Source organism: Haliaeetus albicilla, chromosome 27 (genome assembly GCF_947461875.1).
Source record: "Haliaeetus albicilla chromosome 27, bHalAlb1.1, whole genome shotgun sequence".
Lineage (NCBI taxonomy): Eukaryota > Metazoa > Chordata > Aves > Accipitriformes > Accipitridae > Haliaeetus > Haliaeetus albicilla.
Window position 1 is genome coordinate 18,968,825 of NC_091509.1, and position 24,431 is coordinate 18,993,255.

The following is a 24,431-nucleotide window of genomic DNA, read 5'->3' on the forward strand; positions in this document are numbered from 1 at the left end:
ACTCTGCTGGGACAGATACTAGGTCTGTGGGTTGCATTAAGTGTGTGGTGAGCACTGACTGGATTTGGTACGAGGTCACTGTGCCCATCTGACGGACATCGCAAGAATGTCAGTAGCATTACCCACATTACAGGTACATATATGTGATTGTAAGCTGACTATAAGGAGTTAACTGAAGCATGGGTTAGTCATATAGTCTGCAAAAAGAGAGGAGACTAAGCAGCTGAAGGAGGTTCAGATAGCTCCTTCAGAGAAGTAGGTCATGCCTGAGGAATCTGTCATTTCTTTTGACCATGTGAAGGTGGTAGGAAAACAGCAGGGATCTGCTGGCTGGGCACACTACATCCTGAAGAGATATTTCAGCAAACTGAAGTAACCTAGGACATGCATTCTCAATATCCAATAAACACACAATGACAAATAAACACCAATGACAAATGAGGCGATGCATTCAGAATTAAGATAGCTACCCCAAAGTGAAAACGCTTATCTAAGTTTAAGAGGATTACCATCAGCCGCAACCCTTCCGACACTGCTCTGCCCCCTCCCAAGTAATTATTTTCTTCGCCGCCACCTATGCTGCATAAACAAATTAGGTGTTTATATTCTCAGTCACTCAGAACTATCTTCTGCAAATAGTCCCTTGAGGTTGCTAAAATTGATTAGAGTCGGGGTGTCAAAATGAAGAATACAAGAATGTAAGAATATGAACTGTTTATATTAATCATAAAGACAGCAGAGCTCTGGAAAGGTGCTTTTTATCATTCTATATATAAATAAATACATCACCAAACTGGCAAAGGGAATAAAATCTAAGCCAAGGTTTGTTTTAATGAGGTAGTTTATGTAGTATAGTTTCACAGACTTTTGTAAGCAACGCGCCCTTTTAGACATTTGTGACAGACTGCGCTCTCAAAATGGGTGCTCTTTGCAGACCTAGTAGATGTGAAGTATGATAAATCTGTGCTTTGGTGGGAGGTGAGCCAGTCAATGTTAACATTAAAGTGATCAACAGCAGTCTTCATGCTAGCAACCTATTCCATGGACAAATTGTTCAGGCCCTCTGCAAACTCAGGCAGCTACCACTCCAGAAATCCTTACCAATTGTGTTTTGAAGGCTTTCTTCAAAAGCACAAAATCCAGAGACTCCCCTTAAAAAACAGACAAAATGAACGATGATAGCAGAAGAGCATAGAAAGCGACCTACGCTGGTTTCCAAGATAACCCCTTCTGTCATTGTAGGTCAGCTCCCTTCACCTTGTAGCCTTGTATCAACCCCATTAGACAGTGTTGTGGGTTCTTTAAATTCCACATGGGCCTTTGTAGCTCATCATGTCAACAGAGATATTTGGGGGTTGGTTGGGGTTTTTTTTTTTTGTTAATAAAACTTGTGTGGGTGACAGCAAAACGGAGTGGGAACAGCCAAGCATTGGAGGACCAGTTCTGTTCAGTGCTCTGCACAGCACATGGGAAGGGTTACTGTGTGGGTAGCACTCCCAGCAAGGAAAAAGGGAGCGGAGCTCCGCTGTGCTGTGAACACGGAGGAGGAAGAGGTGGGAGGGAGATGGTGTGTGTGGATGGGAACACAGGGAAAGTAGAGTGTGTCCTCAGCTGTGTAAGAGGAGCCATGGCAGATGGCCTAATAAGTACTGTATCCATATCCTTGGGTTAAGGGCAATCAGGGACTATAGGGTACTTTACTTAGCGGGGAGTCTTTGTTAGGCAAAACTGTGTGTCTGAATAGCATTCAGGTCACAATTAGCACTTGGGGAGCACAGTCAGGCCAAGGTTGCATTTGACCGTATGCTGCACAAAAACGTAATGAGAGATGTCTTGGGAGACGCAGTGTTCAGCTGCATTAAAAAACAGACCAAGCCTGGCCATTTATATGGATGACACCACCACAATTACAATGCCCGAGCTTGTCTACTGGAATTGAACACAACATTCCTTTTGTAGGCTGCATGCACACCATGCAGCCCTGTGCGTACTACGTCTTCTGGCCCTTTATTTCAGAAACACTTTTTGAAGGGGTGTTTCTCAGACCAGCCCCACATGTTTTATATAAGCTGTTCCCAGTTCCCCATTTTTCATTGTTCCTTTAAACCATTTTCTTCCTTTCTGCTTTCTGTTTCGTATGACAAATGTACTGTGAATATGTGCCAATAAGGAGAGCTGGAGCTGAGGGTAGTTAATGAGAAGAGTGGAACAGAGAGAAGCACCTTGCCTCTACTAGCTATCAGTAGTTGCAATATTACGCCACTGTGCCACTGCCACCTGTCATAGCTCTAGCCATAAAAAAACATCAAGGGACGCTGGGGAAGAGGCTACGGGCTGGCATCCCGCTTTGGGCACTGAAGAAAGGGGATGCTCCACTCGGGTAGGAGCAGCCAAAGTGGGAGCTGTAGCAAGCCCAGAGTCCTCCATGACTTTCAAAACTCCAGCTGCCTCTAGTCCCACCGTTGTAAGCCCAGAGGCAATCTGTTACGGCTTGTCTGTCCTGCAGCCAAGACCCGCTGTAGCAGCTACCCTCTTCCACTGGGCAGCCAGTGGGCAAGGCAACTGGAAGAAAGCTGGAAAGGGGAAGGCGGTGAGGGGGTGCACCCTCCATTTGCCGGCTGGGCGTGTGGGTGGGGGGGCAGAAGCAACCCACCTCTCCCAACCCAGCAAGGCACGCTCAAGGACATCTGCATCTCCCATGCGGAAACTCCTCCAATAGCTCCATCTGGGGCTCCTATAAAATGGCAGCAAGCCATTTTTGTACAGCACGAGGAAAGCAGAAAAAGCGCGTTAACGCCTCGCGCCAGCGCTAACCATCCAGTCCCTCGCTCCCTTCCCGAACCAAAAACTTCCTTTCAGGAGGAATGTGGCATTAACCCCCCCCCTTACCCCCCACCCCGGCCTTGTCCTCGCCGCTGAAGATTTAGGAGCCAACACGTTTGTACACAATGGCCCGGCGAGGAGCAGCTGTGGAGGACGCGGTGCCAAGGCCCAGCCCCACACAGCCAAGCCGGTCGCCCGCATGGCAGCCAGCTGCCACGGGGGCCGGAGGGCCTCGCTCCCCGCCTGGGGTGGGGGGCGGGCAGCCGAGGGCCTGTACCGGCGAAGCGGGAGACCTCGTACCGCTGCCAGAGGCGAAGAGGCGAACGATTCCCCCCGGCCCCGGGTCTCCGTGAGGGGACGGCGAACCGCGGGCCCCGCCAACGGCCGCCGTGAGGGGAGAGGGGAGGGGCCTAGGCGGGGAGGGAGGGAGGGATGTGACGCGGGGGGCGCGCAAGGCATTGTGGGAGTTCGCCGCCAGCCCGTCGAGCCGTTCCCGTTGGCCCCGCGGGCGGAGCGGAGCGGAGGCAGCGGCGGCGGAGGAGGAGGAGGAGGAGGAGGGAGGGCAGCGGGAGCGGGGCCGCCGCCGGCCGTCGGGAGACATCTTGCCGCCGGAGGCCGCGCTGTAAGTCACTGGTGCGGTTCGCACCGCCGTACCCGGCGCGAAAGGGTTCGCCCGCCTTACGTACGGCCGCCCGCCGTGTGGGGAAGGAGGCGGGAGGAGGGGGGGGGGGGTACACGGACGGACGACGACGACGCTGAGGGGGCTTTTCCGCGGCGGGGTGGCAGCCGGGCCGGGGTGCCAGGGTCGCCGAGCCGAGCGGGGGTGGTCTGTGAGGAAGGTGGGGTGCTGGCCCCCCTTTCCCCGCCCTTCCCTGAGGAAAAGCGGGGGCCCGGGCCGCGCCGGGCGGTCTGTGGGTTCTTGCCTCTTCTTGTCGTGCCTGGGGTGAAGCCGGGAAGATTCTACCCGGCTCCCAGCGAAATGGTGGCAGCGGGGTTTTTATTTCTGTAGAAGCTGCATCTGGGTTACGGTACGGCGGCTGGAAGGAGTCCAGCGGACACCCCGCAGACGGTCGCTCGCCCACCCTGCCGGGAGGTTTCAAGGAACGGCTCGGGGGGGGGTCGAGCCGCCGTTCCTCACGTCTCGCTGCCTTTATACACACGCACGGACTCCTTCTTCGTTTTTTCCCACCTCGGGTCATCGGGCAGGAGAAGATAATCTGGAGAGACCGCAAAAAGCGCAAGTGAAAGGCAGCTGAACGTGTTTTCGGTGTGTTTCGCTTTGGGAGGAAGAAACCGAGGCATAAAAGTTACCCGCTGCATGTGAATGACTTAATAAAAAAAAGGCCGAATGACATTTTTAAAACCGTAAGCAAAGGCTTCCGAGAGTGGTAAAAATTAATGTTCGGTTAGAAGCAGGGCCCCATATTCTTTTAGAACTGTCACTTCTCGTATAGCCTGCAATATGTCTGCCTGCAGGATTTGAGCAACCTATACGGACTGTCTCTGGGTGTGGGTGTTTCTCATAGGGGACTGCAAGTACTGCAAGACGCAGGTGAATGCAGGTTCCTAAGACTTGGCACAAGGTATATCACAGAAGCGCCTGGATTTAGACCGAAGACTGACATATTCGTGCATGTAGAAGACAGTAAGGGGAACGAACTGTTTCTGTAACTCATATCTTCCTATAATCCCTTTGTTTTCTCTGTAAGCTTTAGAAGTAAGTTGCAGAAGGCCCATGAATTTGCATCTGAAGCTGGCAGTTGGAACCAGCTCATATGCACATAGGGTGGTATAAAACTGAGGTTGCTTCATTTACGGTGATGGAAGGAGACTGGTTGTTGAAATATATCTGGATGAGGCTTGTTATTTATCTCTTGACCATACAGACGAAAGACCTTTTTTTTTTTTCTTTTTCCCCAGGACTGTGTGTGGCTGTCACTTAGCAACAGGTCTGTAGGGAACTTTGCAGATCCACTGCCTCCCCCATTCCTAAGAGTAGAAAAAATAAATGAGCTAAGGAGCAAGTGAGCAATTAATAAAAACGGAACCTGGGTTCTTAGGCACAACCCAGAGTTAAAAGATTTTGGCAGGAACAAGACAATTACAGTTGCTTTGAAAAATACATTTTAATGTAATTGGGCATGAGACATTTTGTATCAAGTGGTCCTAGAAAACTTCCCAATGTGTTGCGTGGTTTGGTTTTTTTAAGTGTTCTGAAAGAAAGGAATTATATTGTTGTTTACTTAGTAATGGTTGCAGGTTGTTTTGCTGTGTTATGTATCATAATCTTTCACGCTGAAATCTTCTAGGCTTTCTGGGTTATTAAAGAGTAACTTTATTTGTTGTGTGTAAGGCATACCCTTCTAATAGCCAGTAAAGCCAAATGTTGACAGTGTGGATTAAGCCATAACTGATCTAAAAACTAGTAGTAAGCCTAGAATTTGGCCTAATGACAGTAATATAGGAAGAGTGCTTGAGCACTGCTTGTTTTATAGATCAGCATTAGCAAAAAGAAAAATCGACCATTGCAAACTTAGTCTTAAAATAAATCAGCATGTTTAAAATTGTCCTTAGGAGTTGCCTGGTTCTGCAGGTAAAATTTCAATACACAGCAATGAGCTTTGATAAAAGATATTCTCATGATAAGATAGGTGATATAGTCACATTCCTGAAGAATGGTCAAAATCTTGCTTTCCCAAAGAAATTCAAAAGTATTTTTGTACAACTCTGTCAGCCAGGATCATGGCCTGTTGTCTGTTCTGCATAAATGGTAGTCCTGCCCCAACAAGGTTGTGAAGTAGGGTTAAAGGAGCAGGAATCTGGAACTGATGCCACAAGAGGAAAAAAGGAGCCTCTGGAGAGCGCCTCCCTTGGGAGAGGGAATATTGACCCAGTGGGCACTGCAGTGAGCATTAGGTTTTGTCAGCCCAGTGCTTCCTAGAGGTAAATCGGAAAAGAAACGTGCAGTGTTTGTGAGAAGAGTGCAGTGCTTGCTCACTTGTCAGGGAAAGAGGCTATAGACATGTAAAGAAGCTATAGTTCCTTACCCAGACCCCTCCTTAAAGAGTATGGGCAGGATTCAGCTCGTGGTCCTTGCTCCAAAAGGAGTGGTGCTAGAATCACACCATTCATGGCCTTCTCAGTGGGTCAAGTTTTTGCACTCCCTTCCCTCAGCAGCGTGGCGTCTATCTTAAATTTCATTCTACATCTGGATTTTGCCTTGGAAGCATCCATGTAAATTCCTTATTGCGTTTTTGCTTTCTTCCAAAAATGTCAAGGGGCAAAGTTTTCAAAATGTTCTTTAAAACAGTTTTTCTGAACATTGAATTCATAAATGGTCCAGTGATTTAACATCCTGTATCAAATTTTATGCTTCCTCCCTAGTATACAACAAGCTATAATGCACAAATGGGCTTGATTTCATGCTAGTACTCCCAGCAGTGGTCAGTGAAGACAATTGTATTTACGTTTTCCTGACTATTGGTGGCAGGATGCCCAGCTAAAACTGTTGTCATTCTCCCAGTACTGTTCATAGTGGGGGTTTGCGCATTAAGGGGATATTTGTTTTGGGGTTTCAGACCCATTGTGGGAGGGAGGGACTTTCGCCAGTTGAATACAATTGTGCAACAATATTTTGTTTTGCACACAGATTTTGTGAAAATGTTATTCCTCTTTTTCCCATCCTTTACGTTATCACTATGGGAATTTTAGTCTTACTAATCTTCAACAGAAAGTACACCTATTGGGCATTCCTAGATGAGGAATGTTCTCTTGGTTTTCTAAGTGAAATTAAATGTATGTATGGTGTTACCTTTTCAGATGAGAAATTAATGTAGTGGTGGAACTGCTCTATCACAACCAGTTTCACTCCTCTGTCTGTTTCAGACCACAAAGAGTTATTGCTTTGATAAAGCACTTAAGCTAAAATTTGAAATCACATCAGATCAAACAATAACTGAGTGATTAGCTCTTCTTTTATTACTGTCGTACCTAGAAGCCACAGTCACAGACTGAGACACTGTTGTGCTAGGCAAGCATTATTAGAGACCATTTTATACCGACTATGAGCAGTGCATTTTATAAATATGCCAGACTAGCTTCTGATTAGCCAAGAACAGAGCAAGTTAGTTGTCAAAGCAAATTCAAATGCACCTTTTCAAAAAGAGTTCAGCGATCAGCTATTATTATAGTACATAAATAGATTTAAGAGAGAATGGCAGCACTTACATTGTTAATCTTTTGAAACAATGGAAAGAAAATAGCATTGCAGTTAATCTCTTGTGATACAGAAATGAACTTTCTGGCTTAGTCTTTGTACTGGAAAGAAGAAAAAACAATTACTAAATCTTAGTATTTTTCCCATTGTAGCAATAGTCTCCTGGATTCCACAACACTGCTGATGTGATCACGTAGATCTAAATTTAATCATCTGTTTGCTGAGTGCAGTTAATACACCAATGTAAGCCCATGATCAGAACAGTCCCTGCCTGACAGCAGTAGCATTCTTAGTAATTTGTCAAGTCATTAAGAACCAGTACCTGAAAACTATTAATAGCAGGCGGTTTTTATTACTACTGTTTGATGAAAGCATCAAATTGACTGAGCTAATGAAGTACTGGTACTTGGAAATTAGGTATCACTTTACCAGGATGTGCAGGCTGTACTTTCAGAATTATGTGATGTTAAAGCTTTCAGAAAAACAGATGCCTATGTGCATTTTAGGAAGATAGTATTTGAAAGTGTGGTTTAGTGGAGTGTTGATCTTCACACAGAAAAATATGGCCAACAAGAGTTACTACAGCCAATTTTAAACAGAAAAATTTTAATAATGCTGATTTCATCACTACACCTTGATATTGTTTTGTTTCTTAGAGAATTTATATCTGGCTCACAAAGATGTGACAGTAGAGGAGCCTTGTAGCTTGAATCTTTGCTGTGAGCCAAATTAATATACCATCAGATTCTCATTTCTGTGAATTTTGAGATCTTAGAAAGCAGTACGAATCTCACTGCAGTCTTTAAGGGGTTTTCAAAAGGCTATGAATCTGGTGCTAAATTCTGCAACAGGGCAATCTGTGTCCAAGCACAGCAGAGCCACTGAAGAATATAGCATTAAATTTGATTTGAAGTCAAAGGTGGTCTTGGATAAGTTGACTCCTTGGTGATATCCCCCGATTATCACAGTGATAATTTTGTGAACTGTCACATTGAAACAAAATCACTTTATTGTCAACTCTTTGAAGATGCTATGTATATGGCAGAGTTGCTCAGTAAATGCATTGCAAAGGCAAGAGAGAGGGAAGAAGAGAAAGGACTGGTCTACTGACTGTCATTGACTGTGATTTTTTTTTTTTTTTAACTGTAAATGATCCTGTTCAAATCTTGTCTGAACTATGGCACGTGTGATAAGGTTCCCTTTGGTTGCCTCCCTCATCTGCTGGCTAGCAGTGACTCAGCAAACAGCTCTGGTTCATTAATGTTGGCAGCATTCCAGAGTTTCTGGTGTTACAAAGATAAACCATTTGAGAACATGTAAGGCACAGAGTTTTCTTTGGTTTTTGATCTGTTGCCATGCTCTTTACATTTAACTTCAATACATCTTTTGGTGGCTGTTGCAAGTGAAATCTCTTTCCCTTTTCTTTTGCTGTGGAGAACTGGAACTAGAGAAGAAACTTTGAGAGCTCATTGGGCCATCCCTCAGCTCAAAGGCAGGACAAACAGGTTCTGCAAAGTAATGATCCTGAATCCATACGTAAGCCTGAAAAAGGTCTTCCATGGCAGGCTCTCTTTTTCCCCTTCCGAATTGCATGGTTGGCAGAATTAAAAGTGGTACTTGAAACTTAATTGGAATTTCCCTCCCTCCACCCCCAACATCTAAAGATACAGTGATTCACCACATGTTGTAGGAATGGGATCCTTGAGACAGGAAGATCTGAAACTCATCTTTATTGCGTTTCACCTTTGATACTAAAAGTTCCAGAAGTTCTTGCTTTTTTCAGTGTGCAAGTCTCCCACCGTTCTGGTTCAGGCAAATTTTTTCCTCACAAATAAACTTAAAGCTAGAAGGCTCTTTAATGTACAGTATGAGAGGATCCAGTTAATTGCCAAGAGAGGTCCAGGGTTATCCTGAATATTAACAAGAGAAATGTCACCAGGAGTATAAAATAAAGGGGGGAATTAACTTCTAGAGTTTGCAGAAATAAGCTTATTATGAAAGAAAAAAAATACACCATTTTATATACGGGTAGGCGTTAGCTGCAGATGACAGGAGGCTTGGAGGTATTAGGTAGAAAATAGTACGTTAAAGGGAAGAACATCTTCTGAAGACCAGATGAAAGAGGTTGGAAGCTAACAGCAAAGTGTTTTGCTCAAGGCTGGTATAGGGGAGGTTGGTTCAGCATGACCAATGACAATTGGCAGTATGTTAACAACAAACTTAGCATCACTTTGAATAGGTGGTATGTATCCAGAGGCAGTGATACACAGTACCTATTTGTTTCGACATATGAAGAAACCATTTCCATTATTTGTCTATGAATAGTCATTTTCTTGGAACTAAAAATGAAAGGGCAGTGCTCTTTCATCTCTTTCTGTTACCAGCTACAGCATGGCCATCCATGTGTGTCTTTCATTTGGATTTTTAGATTGGGTGAGCTGTATTTACTCCAGCTCCTTCAAAGCCTCTTTGGCAGTAATTCTGTGTTGCTGCATTACTCATACTTTGATCCAAATGCAGATGATGGCTAGATGACACTCTCCCAAAGAAAAAAAAACCCCAACATCAGGAAGTAAGGGTTTCCATATTATCTTCCAGCTATTCTGACTCTCCCATAAACTCATAAGCCAAATGGTTAATAGACTTTTACTGCTCAAGGTTTGCAGGTTTTCCCTGGAAAAATTATGTTTTTCATCATTCATCTATCAGTTACAAACTAAAGGAATTATGGGGGAAGCTAGAAGCACAGGTAATTCTCATGCAGCTTTCCCTGGTGTTTGATTCAATGAACTTCTCAACATTTGTGAGATTAAACATCTGTAGTATTGATGAAAATGGATTTTGAACTATGAAAATAATTTCTGGCAGAAAGTCCATAACCAACTCAAAGCCACACCCAGCCTTTCTGCTAACAAAGACAGAGCTAACTAGATGAGAAAATGAAATTAAATGGAAGGTTTTTGAAACGAGTTGTGAGCTCCAGTTAGGCAGTTTCTCAAGGCAAGAAAATTGGCTTTTGTCCTCTTCTTTACAGAATAATAGTTGTTACAGAGCTGAGTTCACAGCAGAGGAAAGGGGAAGAAGCCCTTTTGATGGCTTCCCTCCTCCAAAGTTTCCTGTCTGTGTTTTGACATCAGTTTCATAAATGTAGCGTGACTTTCATCTGAGCTAATAAGATGGGATTATTTCCTTTACCTTTAACAAGCAGTGAGCCCGTTGCATTTATTTTACTTAATGTGCTATGCAAGTATAGGCTCTGATGAATGGAGTGTGGAAGTGGAAAGGAAAAGAAATGTTTGATACTTGCATTTCTTTAGTTATCCTGAGTGGTCTTCATTTGGTAGTTATGTAGTCTGAATCTCAGTGACTCATGGAGATTTAAAAGACTGCAGGACATGTCAGCACAGAGCAGAAGTTGCAAAACTTAGAAGTGGGGTTGGTGAACCTGTTTTGCCTAAGTCTGAGCTCAGTCAATTGTTGTGGATTCAGACCTATGGCAAATACAGTTAAGTTTATAAGGACAAGGACAGAATTCAGAATAAATGAGAGACAAAAAGACAAGTGGAGAACTGGTGTGATGGGAAAGCAGGCTTAAAGGGGTTTCATTGTGGAGTATATAAACACACCAGCGAATTTGCATTTGTATTAGGTAGGATTTGTGCAGCCAGGAAAGAAGTAGGATGTACAGGGGTATGTGTATCACTGATGCATACTGCTGGTTTCCCTAGAGTTCAGACACACAGGAGGGAGGGAGGGGGAGATGGGGACTGTTTCCTTTCCTCTGAGTTAATTTCAAAACCCAGTGCATCATCTAAACCTTCAAAGGTACCTTGAAAGCCTGCAAACTGTCCACCTCTTCAGATTTGTCAGCTTCTATTTACAGCCTGAGCAGAAATCAAAGAGAAAAAAATATGTTTGACAGCTGTATCAGCAGTAGGTTTCTTCACCGACATAAACTGAGATACAGTTGTCAGATATCTGCTGGGTGTTTAGACCACTGTTATGTTAAGGAAAGGTGGCAGATTGAAGTTCATCAGATTCCTAGAGGGCATGTTGAAGCAGTACAGTCTTCGATGTGGAGATAGTTGGTATCCGTTTGGTTCAAATCTCAAGGTGTTCATTTCAGATCTTTCTAAAAATAGAACATTTAGTGTACAGGAGATGTATTTTGCCATGCTTAGGCCTTTGTTCTGTAAATTCACACATGCGTAAAAATCTAATTCTTTAAGAAAGGTGAATACACTTTACGAAACCTTTAGTGGATGCATTTTTTTCCTGGTTAGGAACATAGTTATTCATGAGTGTAACAGTCCCACCACAGTTGTTCAAATGCACAATCAAGAGTTTTTCTCAAAGAGCAGAGGGTTGTGTCAGTCTCCTTGCAGAAAGCATCCTCAGCTTTAATGCATAAGCTCTGTTTTACGTTAGGTAGTTAACACACTTTGCTCCATTAATGGTACCCGGTTTAATCTGTTAAGAATTTCAGGAAAGTAATTCCAAAGCAGATTTAAATGAAATAATTTCTCTGGCTTATATATTTACTGTATAAAATTATGCCAAGATGACAATGGCAAGTAAACATTCTGTGTACATTTTTTTAGGTTCTTTTTGTATATACTCTGAAAAGGCAACTTGTGTGTATGTTTTAGGCACCCTAATGCATTGCCTAACACAAAATACTGATCTGTCTTGAAATTCAATATATGGTATTACAGCATCAGTCCTTATTGATAACTTTTTTTTTTTTCCCTTCTTTATATATAGAGTGCTGTTCCAGACCCAATACAGACAAAATGTCCAGCAGGGGTGGAAAGAAGAAGTCAACCAAGACTTCCCGCTCCGCAAAGGCTGGGGTCATATTCCCTGTTGGAAGAATGCTACGTTACATTAAGAAAGGCCACCCGAAGTACAGAATTGGTGTTGGTGCTCCAGTGTACATGGCTGCTGTACTGGAATATCTGACTGGTAGGTTTTGCTGAACAATGTGAAATAGCAGCAGTGAAAGTAATAATACAAACTGAATTTGCACAGAAAAAAACCACAAAAAGACCCTCTGATTTATAGATGACTAAAAAAGTTATAGCTGAAGTAAGTGCTGTGCTGATCGCACATCTGAGCCAAAATCAGGGTACCCTCACCCCTACATCAGAGCTTTGACGGCTTTTGTGCATTCCAGCACTGGATTTGCTTTGACCTGTTGTAAACACTCTTCTTCCACATAGGCAGTCAGAAGAATTCCTACTAACATCAATGCATATGGACTGGAGCTGCAGTGTTGCAGCCCTTCCTGCTCCAGTTTTGTGCCTGATGGCTTTGTTTGGGTTGTAATTGTCTGTTAAGCACATACATTCCTTTTAAACAGAGAGTTTCTCGGTGTTTACAGAGGGCTGAGATTGCTTACAGCATTGTTTAAACATTTTTGTTCAATTTACAGATTATTTTTGAGACTGCATATGCTATAAGCAATTTGTTTGGTTGAGTCTGTATATAAATGCACACTCTGTTCATCTGCCCCAGATCAACGTAGCTTATTTGCTTATAATTGCAGTCCTTTCTCTGTTCCTCTCATCACATCAGAATGAGAACACCTTAAATAATTATCTCATCCTCACAGCACCTTCTTGGAGGATAAAAGTATTATTTTTCCTCCATTTAGCAAGAAGCTTCAAAGGAAGAAAATGCTTTCCCCAAAGACATACACAACTAGACATGCAAGTAAAGATATTTATATAGCAGTTCTCCTCTCAAACGAAACTTAAAACATTGCAAATTTACCCCACAAACAACATTACAAAAGTAGTCTTCTGAACAGAATATTAACCCCACTGTAACAGCATCAACATATGGGCTTTTTGCAATATTGGTTTGCTTAAAAAAAAAAAAAAAAAATTAAAAATGGGTAAGAATAAACCACCAGTTCAGTCACATTCACGTGGCTGGATTGACTTACAAGCATATACCTGCAGGCTAGGGATCTAGCAAAAAGCACAAGTGCTAGATGGATCAGTGTTCGGAGACAGATTCTATTAGCACAACTAAGGAAAAGCTTGAACCGGATCTCATTTCTCGCAGCAGTGTTTCTTTTTACAGTGTATCTACTTATGTCAGTGTTCTGGTTGCAGCAGGTTCAAGTGTTTCAAGGGACAGTGGTCTTTAAGCTATAATGGTGTGCTGAGCCTCTGAGGAAGTTCATTCTTTCTTTGACTTAAACCACATGCTTTGCTACTTTGTGCTTAACTTTGCTGGGAGTATTTAAAACTGAAGTGACCTGACTCTTAAGACAATTTTAGGTACACCTTATAATGGGTGTTGACATTGAAGAACAGAAATAGGCTGATATTTTGTCCCTAAAGTTTCTTCTTCCCCTAAAGATGAAGATTGGTAACATTAGAAAATAATTAATGGAGTGCTTGTTTTCTGTAAGGTGTTCATATTACATTATTGAATTTTCTCAGCCATCAAATATCCTTTTTTTTTTTTCCCATCACTTGTTCATGTTCATAGTTTTCTTTATTTGGGCCTTTTCTTTAAAAGAATGCTTTTAAACTTCATAGATGGCCTTAAAAAATTAACATTTCCTTCAGCTGGGTTCCTGCTTACAGCAATAACAACTCAAATAAAATGCTTCTTAGGGTGAAGGGTGCTTTGAATGCTGCCCTTTTAAAGAAACAGAACAATACAGGTGAGCTTAAGGCACTGCTAATGATCAGCACATGTTATTGGTTAACTGTTTGATTTAAAGTGTTTACTGAGGCAGTGATGGTTTAGGCAGCTAAGAATAGGCTGGGGAAATAAAGGTGTTTCTTTTAACTGCTGTGCATCCTGGGAAGCTGTCTGAGATTAACAACAACAAAAAGTCAAAAAAAAGTTGCACACATCACTTCTTTAGGAAAAAGAAAAAAGGGAGGTGGCAAGAGCTAAGGGGAAAAGTACCTTCCTTTTTCTCCCTTTAAATATTTTTAAGCTTTTTTTTTCCTCTCCTCTGAAGGCTAGGTAGATAGTCCTAGTATCCTGTATCTCAGGGGTTTCTTTCATTCTTATACATAGATGCATCTCAAAAGCACAGATACTCTTTTCTTTCCTTACTGAGTTAGTAATAGTTTTATGTTTTATGACTGTTTCAGTCTGGTGGGGTTTGGGGGTTTTTTTCCCCTTCTCTTTCTGTAAGTTTTTCACACTCTGATGTAGTGCAATTTTTTAGCCTTTAATGCTCAGTATGTTTTCTGAACTTCAGGTCATTCTTCTTTTTCATTATAATGCAGAAACACTCCCTTGAAATGGGGTGCTTGGAGATTTTTGGTTTGTGTTCTTTTTTGCCTCTTGGCAGTTACTACTTCACAAAACCAGAGAAATCCTGACTTCTCTCCAGGAGAGTTTTTAAAGATGCTCATGTCAGCACATGATCTGAGACTAAATCAAAGCATTTCAACCATTTCAAAATAAAGGCAGGAACGTGACATAATAGGAAGGAGACCATGTGAAATGGCATGCTAATAAATTGGCTAAATCAAAAAAGCAATCCTGTGCATCCAGGAAGGAGAGGAAGAACGTAAAATATCAAAAGCAGTTGTAGGAAAGAAGAACTTCAGAAAAGACTAGGAGGGGAAATGACAGAGACGTGACCTAATAGAAAGGAACCTACTAAGGTTTGAAAACTAGTTCATGTGTGTGCAGAATATGGCACTGACTTTAATCCTTTAGAAGATGAGGTGCTAAATTTTGCTGGCCTTTGCTAAAGTTTAACTCTGATGTAAACGTGAAATTAGCCCATAATGTGCTCAGATCTGGATTTTGGGTTGGTTCAATTTGAGATTTGAACTTCCATAATGCTTCCAGCTGTTCAGACTTGGAGTTCTGTTCTGGATCCATCTGTAGTTATGACTTTCTCTGCTTTGTATTTTGAAGGTAACTTACTGTTACCGTGTATGTACGGCTACTCCTCAGAAAGTAAAAATACACATCTATAATTTCTTGTAGTGTATGGGCCCATTTGTAATTTAAGCCCTTCTTTAGTCTGTGCCCAACAAAGTGCTTTTAAAACTACGTTTATCTTGTTCTTGTACTTTTGTATTAGCATGTTTATACACAGTACAGCTCTGCTAGCAGGAACATGCACTGTTTTAGCACACAGGAATTAGTCTGGCTGCTTCAGTTGCTGTGAACTAAAAACTGTGTGTCTTTGCTGTGCTGCTTTTCAGTCTCTTGGCTTCTGACAGCTTCTACAGGGGCTGACTGGAGTACATCTTCCCTGTGTTGTCTGTTATAGTAACTTTAAAAATAATAATAATAAAACTACTATAATATTAGATGTACAATTTGACTTCTGGTCTTCAGCTAAAAAAGTGTTTTTCCTTATCTCACATACTTGACATATAAGCAGGTTGCACAGTGAGTATTCTCCTTCCCTTACTTATCCCCTAAAGGTTCTTGTTACCTACAAGTAATACTACAAAATAATCCTCTCATCAGCACACCCAGTGTATGCAGTTTGGTTTCTTAAGCATACCACCTGCTTATTCTTTCCTGCTTTTCATCTAAGGAAATAATGTGTGATTTTTCACTCTAAATAGGATGCAAGTATGTGTTTGTGGGTGAACGTGCTGAAAGTACCTTTGAATTTTACTGATATTGAAGCAAGTGTATATACTTCCTTTCTTTACTCTGAAGGAATAGCATGCATGCTGAAGAACTATAATGCATGGTCCTTATTTCTTTTTCTTTGCAGTAGCAGTTCATGCAGCACTGTCTATCTTGCTGGGAGTAGTCAGAATATTTGATTGATTTCTGTTTGTGCTGCAGAACTAATTCTAAGCATTATCAACTGCTTTAAGCTGGCGAGTTCAGCATTAGCAGTTCCTTTTGTCTTCTTTACTTATTGTGGCACTTGTTCTACAATGATTCATTGCCTATTTACTTTCTCTAACGTGTACTTTGGAAAACTGCAATCCACTCCTTATTTTCTCTGCAAAGTAGAGCATCAGTATCAGTTTATGTCAAAAAAAACCCCCAAACAACCCAACAACAAAAAAAACCCCTAGGTCAGTCAAGAGGGTGTCCACAGACTTCATTTGGGGCATTACAGCCACTCAGGTGAAGTTGTATGGTTTGTATTTGTCAGAACTGGTCCAGCCGTACAGGTAATCAGGTATGTTCCCTTCAGATCTATAGCTTGCACAAGTTACAATATAGTCCAAACTTTCTTATTGACTGAAAAAGATACTCCTTTGCCCTTAAAAAATAGAAATCTCTTGAGCATATTTAAAAGCAGCAAGAACCAGGCCTGCAAGTGATTTCTGCTCCCCCTGCCCCCCATCGTCTTCTCTACACTGTAAATAATTTTCAATTGCCAAAATGTCATAGCAAATGAGGAGAAGTAGTTTATAAAACAGCAGGAGAACAGGAATACAGAAGAAATGAAACTTTGATTTATATTTGTTCTGTACATACTGAAGTAAGGTAGGAGAAAATGTTAAATGTCTGTTTTCTCCATTAGAATTTTTTCACAGCTGGATTTTTATTGCCCATTGTGTACTGTTGATTGTGTATTTTGTTAAAATGTAAAATAAGCACCTTTCGAATCCCATGGTTAGAATTGCATCTGAGGCATTCTGGTGCTTACCTGAGTTTTTGTTTTCAGGCTTTCTGATGTCACCCCTTAATGGAGGTTCATGTGCTGGAGCTCAGTTCGTTGCATATTCATCTTGATTAATTTTCGATGTGGAAAACTTTCTTAAGCCAGCTGCTGATTGGCTGCAAAATGAAAGTCCTTCCTGAATGCAGTAAGTTTAACTGCTCACTTCAGATGCTCACTTTCCGATGTGCAAGCTGATCAACTTGAACTGCTGTTCACCTCTTGTGTTCTGCTTGCTGCTGAAAATTTTTACAGGGTCACAGAGGAAAACAATGATTTGCCCTGTTTGTCAAAGCAGATGTACTACTGAACTTCTGCTTGGAAGCAGAGGGGAGCTCAGAGGTCCACAGTAAAAAAGCATTAGGTTAAAAGCAGATTCAAGTTCCAGGCATTCTGAGACTACCATAAATAATGGTCCTTAGGGAGTAATGAAATTTAAGAAGAGAATTAATTGACAGTATCTTTTTGATACTGTTGAAACGTGCATTCACTACCAAGATACATTTCTTCTATTTAAACAGGCAGCTTTAGAAACACTAATCCCTATTATGCTGTTGTGCCACAAACTATGTCCCAAAAGAGGTTTAAAATAAATTAGGGGTTTGTGCCTTAACTTGAGCAAGCATGAAACTACCTCTTCAGATCCAGTGTGTTTTTAATATGGATTAATACTGGACCTAAAATACAGCAGGGTTGTTTATGGCAATAGCCTCACAAGCAGAGACCTTTCAAAAATATCAGCATAGCAAAGCTCCTTTGTAACATGCCTCTTTTACATAAGACTTGTGTCATGCTCTTAAGAGAAGTGAGATTGTCATAATTCAAAGTTGCTGTACTTGTACTTTAGATATAAAACTTTGCATTGTTGCCAGTTGAATGACCAACTTTCTGAACTTACAAATGTATGAATCAGTCTGCTTGAAATGTACAAAAATGAAGAGTTTTCTTTTCACTGATAAGCCCTTCCTTGGCTCCAACCCTGTAAACACTTAATGTATGTGCCTATCTTATCTTGTAGTCCCGTAAACTTCAGTGGGGAGTCACAAAAGCTAAGTCGATACAAAATTACTTAACTGATTAGGGTCCTAAGGTATTCTCCAAGCTACACAGATCAGGTTTGATGAAAAACAATAAAAGCCAAAGCATTTTCTCATAATAAAAGCCCTAACAGTGCATACTGATATGTAAATATAGACATTTATCTCAGAGGGGTAAATATGCATCAGAATTTGCATTGTGACATGTGTCATATTGCGATAATGTACAAAATGCTGGGCTGGGTTGGTTTGGTTTTTACATCATGGTCACTGAATTATTTTCTCCCTTTAAAATGTTAAATTTTAGTTATATTTTAATATCCTTAGAACTAGAATTAAATACTTTTTATTCTAGTAACAGTAATTACATCTATTTATTTGGCCAAGTTGCAACAAAGTAATGACTACTACTATAAATTGCTGTTCAATTTAATAATTGGTATCGCCCTTTGTTTTGAAGAATGGAGTTTAAGTAAAGAGTAAAAAAAAAAAGTGGCTGATTTTGCTACACATTTTTTTCCTACCCTTTGTCTTGTATCTCTTGTTGAGAAGAACAAAAGAATCTATAAAGCTTAAGTCTTTTCTTCTTTGGCCCTTTATTGCTGTGACTGACAGTTGTAGCACAAATAGCTAGAAAGCAGGAAGACATCCTACCTTTCTAGAGTAGCATGCAGTATTTAGCAAGCAGTTTCTTTCCTTGGATTTTCTCAAACTTCAGAAGTTCTTACATCAAGTATTGTAAGCATTACTTTTTTCCCCTTTTTTCCTTAAGGATTAGTTAAGAATGCCTGAGTTCAGATCGTGCTATGTGTTTGGTCTTCAGTCTTTTTCCACAGTACATTTATCCCTGAATTTCTTTTAGGGATGAAATTCTATGTGGATTCTTAGGTGCAGTCAGATGAGATTCTCCATCCCCAATATCAACTCCATTGGGGAAAAAGAAATTTAGGGGGTATACAGTGAAATACAGTATTTTTAAAACAAACAGGAGGTACTTTTCCTCCAAACTGCAAAAATGTCTGTGGTGTAGTGAGCCTTGTTACCATAAGATGTTATGGATACCAAAAATGGATACCAAACCATTCTGAATGGTTTCAGAAAACAGTTAGACACATCCATAGAAACAAAATCCATTGAGGGACTAAACACAAAGATGACATTTCTAAGTTGGGAAACCACTCAGCTGCACATGGCTGAAATCAGAAGGAATGTTCTGGAAAAATAGCATTTTAAGTTTGCCTGTTCCTTTAAAGCTCTTGAGCATCTGCTCTTGGGCACTAGCTAGGGACAGGATGTCAGGCTAGATGTACTTTTTGCTCCAGTGAAGTTATAGCTAGTCCATACATTCTCCTACCACAGAACACCCAAAGTAATAGATTTTTTTTTTACATGCTTTGTTCTCAAGACATAGATTTTTCCAGAAAAAGGTGTTGAACATGCTATATAGTCACTCCTATACAGCTTCTGTAAAGTAATGGGGAAAAAGATTTGTAAATATTTTTCTTCTAAATAATAACAGTTGTATTTGTCTACAGGTACTTGTATTGATTATGGCTTCCATTGCTATCTTGGTACAAAAAGACTTGATGTGGCGGAAGGACTTTGAGACAACAGCAATTTAATGAGTCATAATATTTTCAGTAATAAACACCGAATCCCACTTCACTGTCAGAGGCAGTATCTAACAAAACCATTATCACCATCTGCCAGATCACGTTGAAATGAGTACACTATAAAAATGAGAGCACAGCATATATGGATTACATCAGCTTTGGTCATTGTTCAGTAAAGCCTTTGACACTGACTTGTATATCTTGTTCCTCTTTGTAGGGGCATGGGTATGCACACCCTTGATACACATATCCATTTCCTCTTTCAAGGCCGGGGTTTGGCGTTACTTCTGTAAAATCCCAAATTACAAGATGAAGTCCTCTCCTCTTTTTCTTTTGTTAATAATGTTATTTATGTTCATTGGCATCTGCCACTTGACTTCTTTAATGTTTGGAAATGCAAGTTCCTAACACGTGCCTGCAAAGGTGAAAGACTAAGCTAGGACCAAGTCTTAAGACCTGAGTAGTCTCCTGTACTCTCTAACAGCCAGACCAAAGCATACATGCTGCACTTGATCAAGTAACGTCTGGCAGCAGTTATATTAATCATGTTTGAGTGCATTTCTAAAACATACGTAAACTGTTAGGAGTAACAGCAAAGTGTAAACTGCTAGGTAGAGGAAGCTCCATTCAAAAAGAAAAAAGGTTAATTTGAGTTAGATCAGGATTCTTGAAGTCAGTGGAGAAGAAATAGGCTATGTCTTTTTATATTAGTACTTGTTCTTTACAACAGTCACACCCCAACACTTGAGATGAAATTTACTTTCTGGTTTCCCTGAAAAGTGAACTCTCATACCTTTTACAGATCAACAGAAAAACAAAAAACTTTAAAAATTAGGAAGTTAAATAACATTAGATGTCTTACCAAAAAAAAAAAAAAAAAAGGATGGTATTAAAGTGTAGAAAAGAGCTGAAAAGAGGTGTGAGTCAGATCAGAAGGCTCTAAGTGGAAGTGGCTTTTGTGGCCTGAACTTGAGTTTTATGTAAACAGCGGTCTGTCATCTGCCCCACAGAAATGCAAAACTTACAATAACTTGGCAAAGTTAACAGTTTCTCCTTTAAGGGGCCTAGTTTTGATACAGCTCAGACACTGAAGACTGAAGAGTTTGGGGGTTTTTATCGCATCCTAAGAGAATGATTGCCCTGTTGAGAGTTGAGGTTTCATCAAGGCTTGTTCAAAGCAGTAAAATTTCTTGAATTGATTTTCACTGCATCAAATTTCCATGACTTTGAACCAGGGCTAAGAACTGTTTTATTGGAATGCATGAGAGGGAAAGTGTTAAATGATTCTGCCTTCGCTCTTGCAACTGCAGATTCCAGGGGGATTGGGTGGAATACACAGAGAGAAGAATGCAGGAAACTCTTAACAGTCTTGGTTGATTGGGGTTGATTGGGTTAAAACCTTCCGGAATCATGTAAAATGATTCTGAAGTCAATAAAATGCTGATGGAAGGATGATTAATTTAAAATACAATAAACAGACTCCTTGTCATGTAGTTGGCTTTGTAGCAAATACATATTTTCTCAGTGGAATTGTATCAACATTCATTTTTCTTTGATTCTGGATATTGGTTTCAATTTTCTTTTGAGGAGAGGCTTCAAAATTTTTTAGAAACCCCTGACTTGTTCCTGTTGGAACTTGCGTGTTCAGAAATTGGCCTTGTGTCAACACATCACCTGTTAGTTGTTAAGAGTTTAATTTTCAAAGCTATGATTTCATCTCCCAGAAGAGAAGGTGGACAAAGGGATTCAATGCAACAGCAGTGTTTTAGCTTGAGATGTAAACCAAAAAACATTTTGGGGATGAACTCAGACCAGATTGAGTTGAGTATTTACATTTAGAAAGTATTATGGCCTGGAATGCATGATAAGCTAAAGGCCTTGTCATTTAGGCTTTAAAGGAGTTTTATTTAGTAATGACCAGTAATATTTTGTTTGAAAATTAGGGTAAGTGAACAAGAGCATTCTCCAGGAGTGGGAGAAGAATGCATTTGCTTTTGTTTCCATCCAGTCTGCAGCTGCTACTGGGCCTGCTTTGTTTAGGTCTAATAGTAATTTGTTTCATTTTAACCTTGTGTTAAGTTCTTGTTCCAATATTTGCAAGTGTTGTGAACTACCAAAGCAACAGTATTCAAGGCAGAGCAGTACCACTATGAAACGGGGAAATGCAAATAATGAAACTGAGAACTTAGTAGGGTGTCCAGTAGATGATCGGAGTCTCTGCAAGTAAAGGATGAGGAACTCGCTTCAGGATGAGGTTTCTGTTGAGACTTCTAACACTTTTTGGTTGTGTTTGAATAGGAAATGCCTTGAGAACAGCTTTTCCTGTGGTCTTATCTCAGGCTTAAGTACAAAGATATACAACCTGTTTTCTTTTCTCCTTTAAAAATATTTAACTGAACTTTAAAAAACCTCAGCAGAAGAAAAGCAGTTTTGGTTCAAGTGCTGAGAACAGGCTTATACCAGTTTTCACTACCCATATCCATTTGCCTGGTTCTAAATATTGCAAAGGATTTTTTCAATTGATATAAATAAGAACTACCTTTAAGTTAAATTTTAAGAGAAAATTTCTTCACTTTTAGGACTTTCTCTTCCCACTTTAACCTTCTACTTTAATGATGACTGAAAAGAACAAAAATATTAATCATAACTGTCTTTTAAATCAAATCAATGTGTTCATGTCATAGATTTCTAAGGCATCCATCCCTTTTCTTTCTACATAACAGCTGTCCATACATGAATATATCACATGCTGACATGGCATTCCTACTTAATTTTTTTCTTTCCTAATTATATACTTCTCACAGCATTTTTGCTGGATTGTTTTATATCTGCAGTTAAAGCAATATATGTTAGTTTGCTTTTTTGTTTGTAATTATTCAAAAGCACAAGAAAAAGCCACTTGTGCAAATATAAAGGGTGTCTCTTCATATTACCCTAAGATTTCAATATGTGGTAATTGAAGAATTATACCTTCAAAAGCTGATAATACTGAATAACTTGTATATTTTCCTTGTTTAAAAAAAAAAAAAAAAGAGGGATTTTGTTGTTCATTACTTTTGTAAAGTGTGTCTTTTGCCTGAGTGGTGGTGGTGGTGTAATTATTCTCTAGGGGGGAAATGCCCTGAGTAAATACATGAAAGGAATGGAATAGACATTATGCAACTTACATCCTTTTTGTAAGGCCTCATTTTTGTAAAATGTTCTTGTTTTGGTCTTCTGGCTGGATAAATACAAGCTGAGTGAATCCTGATGTCATGGAAGCTCTTAGCACTTTCTTTTCCCTCAACACTTAGAAGCAAAGCTTTCTCTCTTGACCTTGTTCAGTTGCAGGAGTCGATTTTTGAATGTCTATTTTTTTCCCCACTTTTGGAAGATTAACTTTAATGAAACGGAGCTCTTCAATGACTCCAACCTTTGAACCTGATAGATTGGCACTTCTAAAGATGGGTCTGACCTAAGAATTCAAATCCAATCTCCATTTTAAATACCTTTTCCCACCTACTACTCTTTCCAGCTCCACACCTAAATCCAGAGTGATTATTCTGGAAATTTGAGTTAGCTCCCTTACAGAGAACGCTAGATTTTCATCTTATTTAAAACATGGATGAAATGCCATTTAAATCTTCAGAATTAAAGCAGCATAAAACAGATGTGAAAGTAAAGCTGTCTGCAAGTGAAATCCAGGCAAGTAGTCAGGATCCCGTCCAGATCCCATCCGGATCCAGAAAGTCTTCATTTCTAGCATTTCTAAGTGCTCTGATCTGTTGGGTTTGGATTAGGTTTGTCTCTGTCAGTACTAAATCAAAAAATTGTTGCCTATATTGGCTTCAGCTGGAGTACCTCCTAATCTCCTGTTTTTAAATAGGGGAGTGTCCCTCCCCCTTTAACCAGACTTGTGCGCATAGCTGTGTTTTGCTGTTCTCTGTGCTGTGGGTCTCTCTGCATGCACGAGCAATGCTTGATTATTACTGGAGAGCTGAGGAGAAGGCCAGAAGAAAAATTCCACCCTCCATGCCCTCCTCCTCCTCTCTCCCTCTCCCTAAGCTCCTCTTTTGTGGTCCTCAACGCCAGTGCAAAGCGTTCTGTTCCTGAAAAGGAAGTGGGGTACCTCAACTTCCCTAAAGGACCATTAGAAAACTGTAATTTCAAAATGAGTTTCCTGTCCAAGGAAGAGGGCTTAGCACTTACAAGAACAGTTCTCCACTGTACAAGGCAGACATTTTAGTTTTATGAGGAACAAATAAAACATTCCTCTGTGCTTTACAGGCATAACACTTTCTTAGACTCTTTAGTTACAAAATGACCTGTCTGCATAGTTATGCTGATCAGTTGCAGAGAATAACACGGCCCAACTGTTTAGCAGTGCCTGATGCAGTAAAGAAGCGGAGGTGGGGGAAGCAGAGGCAAACTGAAAAGTAGTCTGCTGTTTGCAGCAAATCCTTCCCATGCTTTTCAGCCGGTGATAAAGTCTGCGATACAAACAAAACAATTCCTGATCTAGAGAGGTGGAGATGCTGGCCTTATTACAGTGACACAGAATCTTACTGAGGTCAGTGGGGATGCACGGGGTGTAACCGAGAGCGCAGCTTGTCCAGTGGAAGGTGATACAGGTCTTCTGTCACAACAGGCGGCTGTATGCAGTGCTGAATGCAAGCTAAACCTCACATGTCTGAGCTGTGGCTTTTGAGAAGTATGTGAAAAGGATTATGCCAGCTTAATTGAGTTCTTTGGAGGTGTGGAAAGCATAGTCAGGTTGACCTTACCTTGCTAATCCTTCTTTAAAAATAAATTAAAGTGATTGCTGTCAGCATGAAATGTTGTTAGTTTTGGGGGCTTAGACTTAATATTCCATCTCCCCCTATAATAAAGTTAATTGTGCACTTTGAAGAACACAAAAGTAGTGAAAGCCTACCAAAATTCTCAATGAAGTTTAACTGTAGAACATCCAGAAGCAGCTGTAAGTTTTCCAGTAGGTGTCATAACTAGCTTATTACAGGACTTAGGATGAAAAATAATTGGAGAATCATGTTGAATTCAGTCTAATGAAAAGCCATAGTCTGTGCTATATAGTATTACTTAAGATTTACTGTGTCTTATAGTAAAGGCATGTG

The 24,431-nt window shown here is 40.6% G+C and overlaps 1 protein-coding gene across 5 annotated transcripts in view; it reads left to right on the forward strand.

Moving 5' to 3' along the window:
- Positions 1-3,295: 3,295 nt before the first annotated feature.
- MACROH2A1 (macroH2A.1 histone) overlaps positions 3,296-24,431 on the forward strand; it is a 47,607-nt gene continuing 26,471 nt past the window's right edge. For 4 of the 5 annotated variants that reach the window (XM_069772712.1, XM_069772714.1, XM_069772713.1 and 1 more), the window contains exons 1-2: positions 3,296-3,445; positions 11,804-12,004. In XM_069772712.1, coding sequence (XP_069628813.1) covers positions 11,833-12,004 — 172 coding nt within the window. In that variant the 5' untranslated portion in view covers positions 3,296-3,445; positions 11,804-11,832. Of the gene's footprint in view, positions 3,446-11,803; positions 12,005-16,676; positions 16,819-24,431 lie in introns of those variants that run through there. The other variant, XM_009913280.2, reaches the window with a different exon arrangement.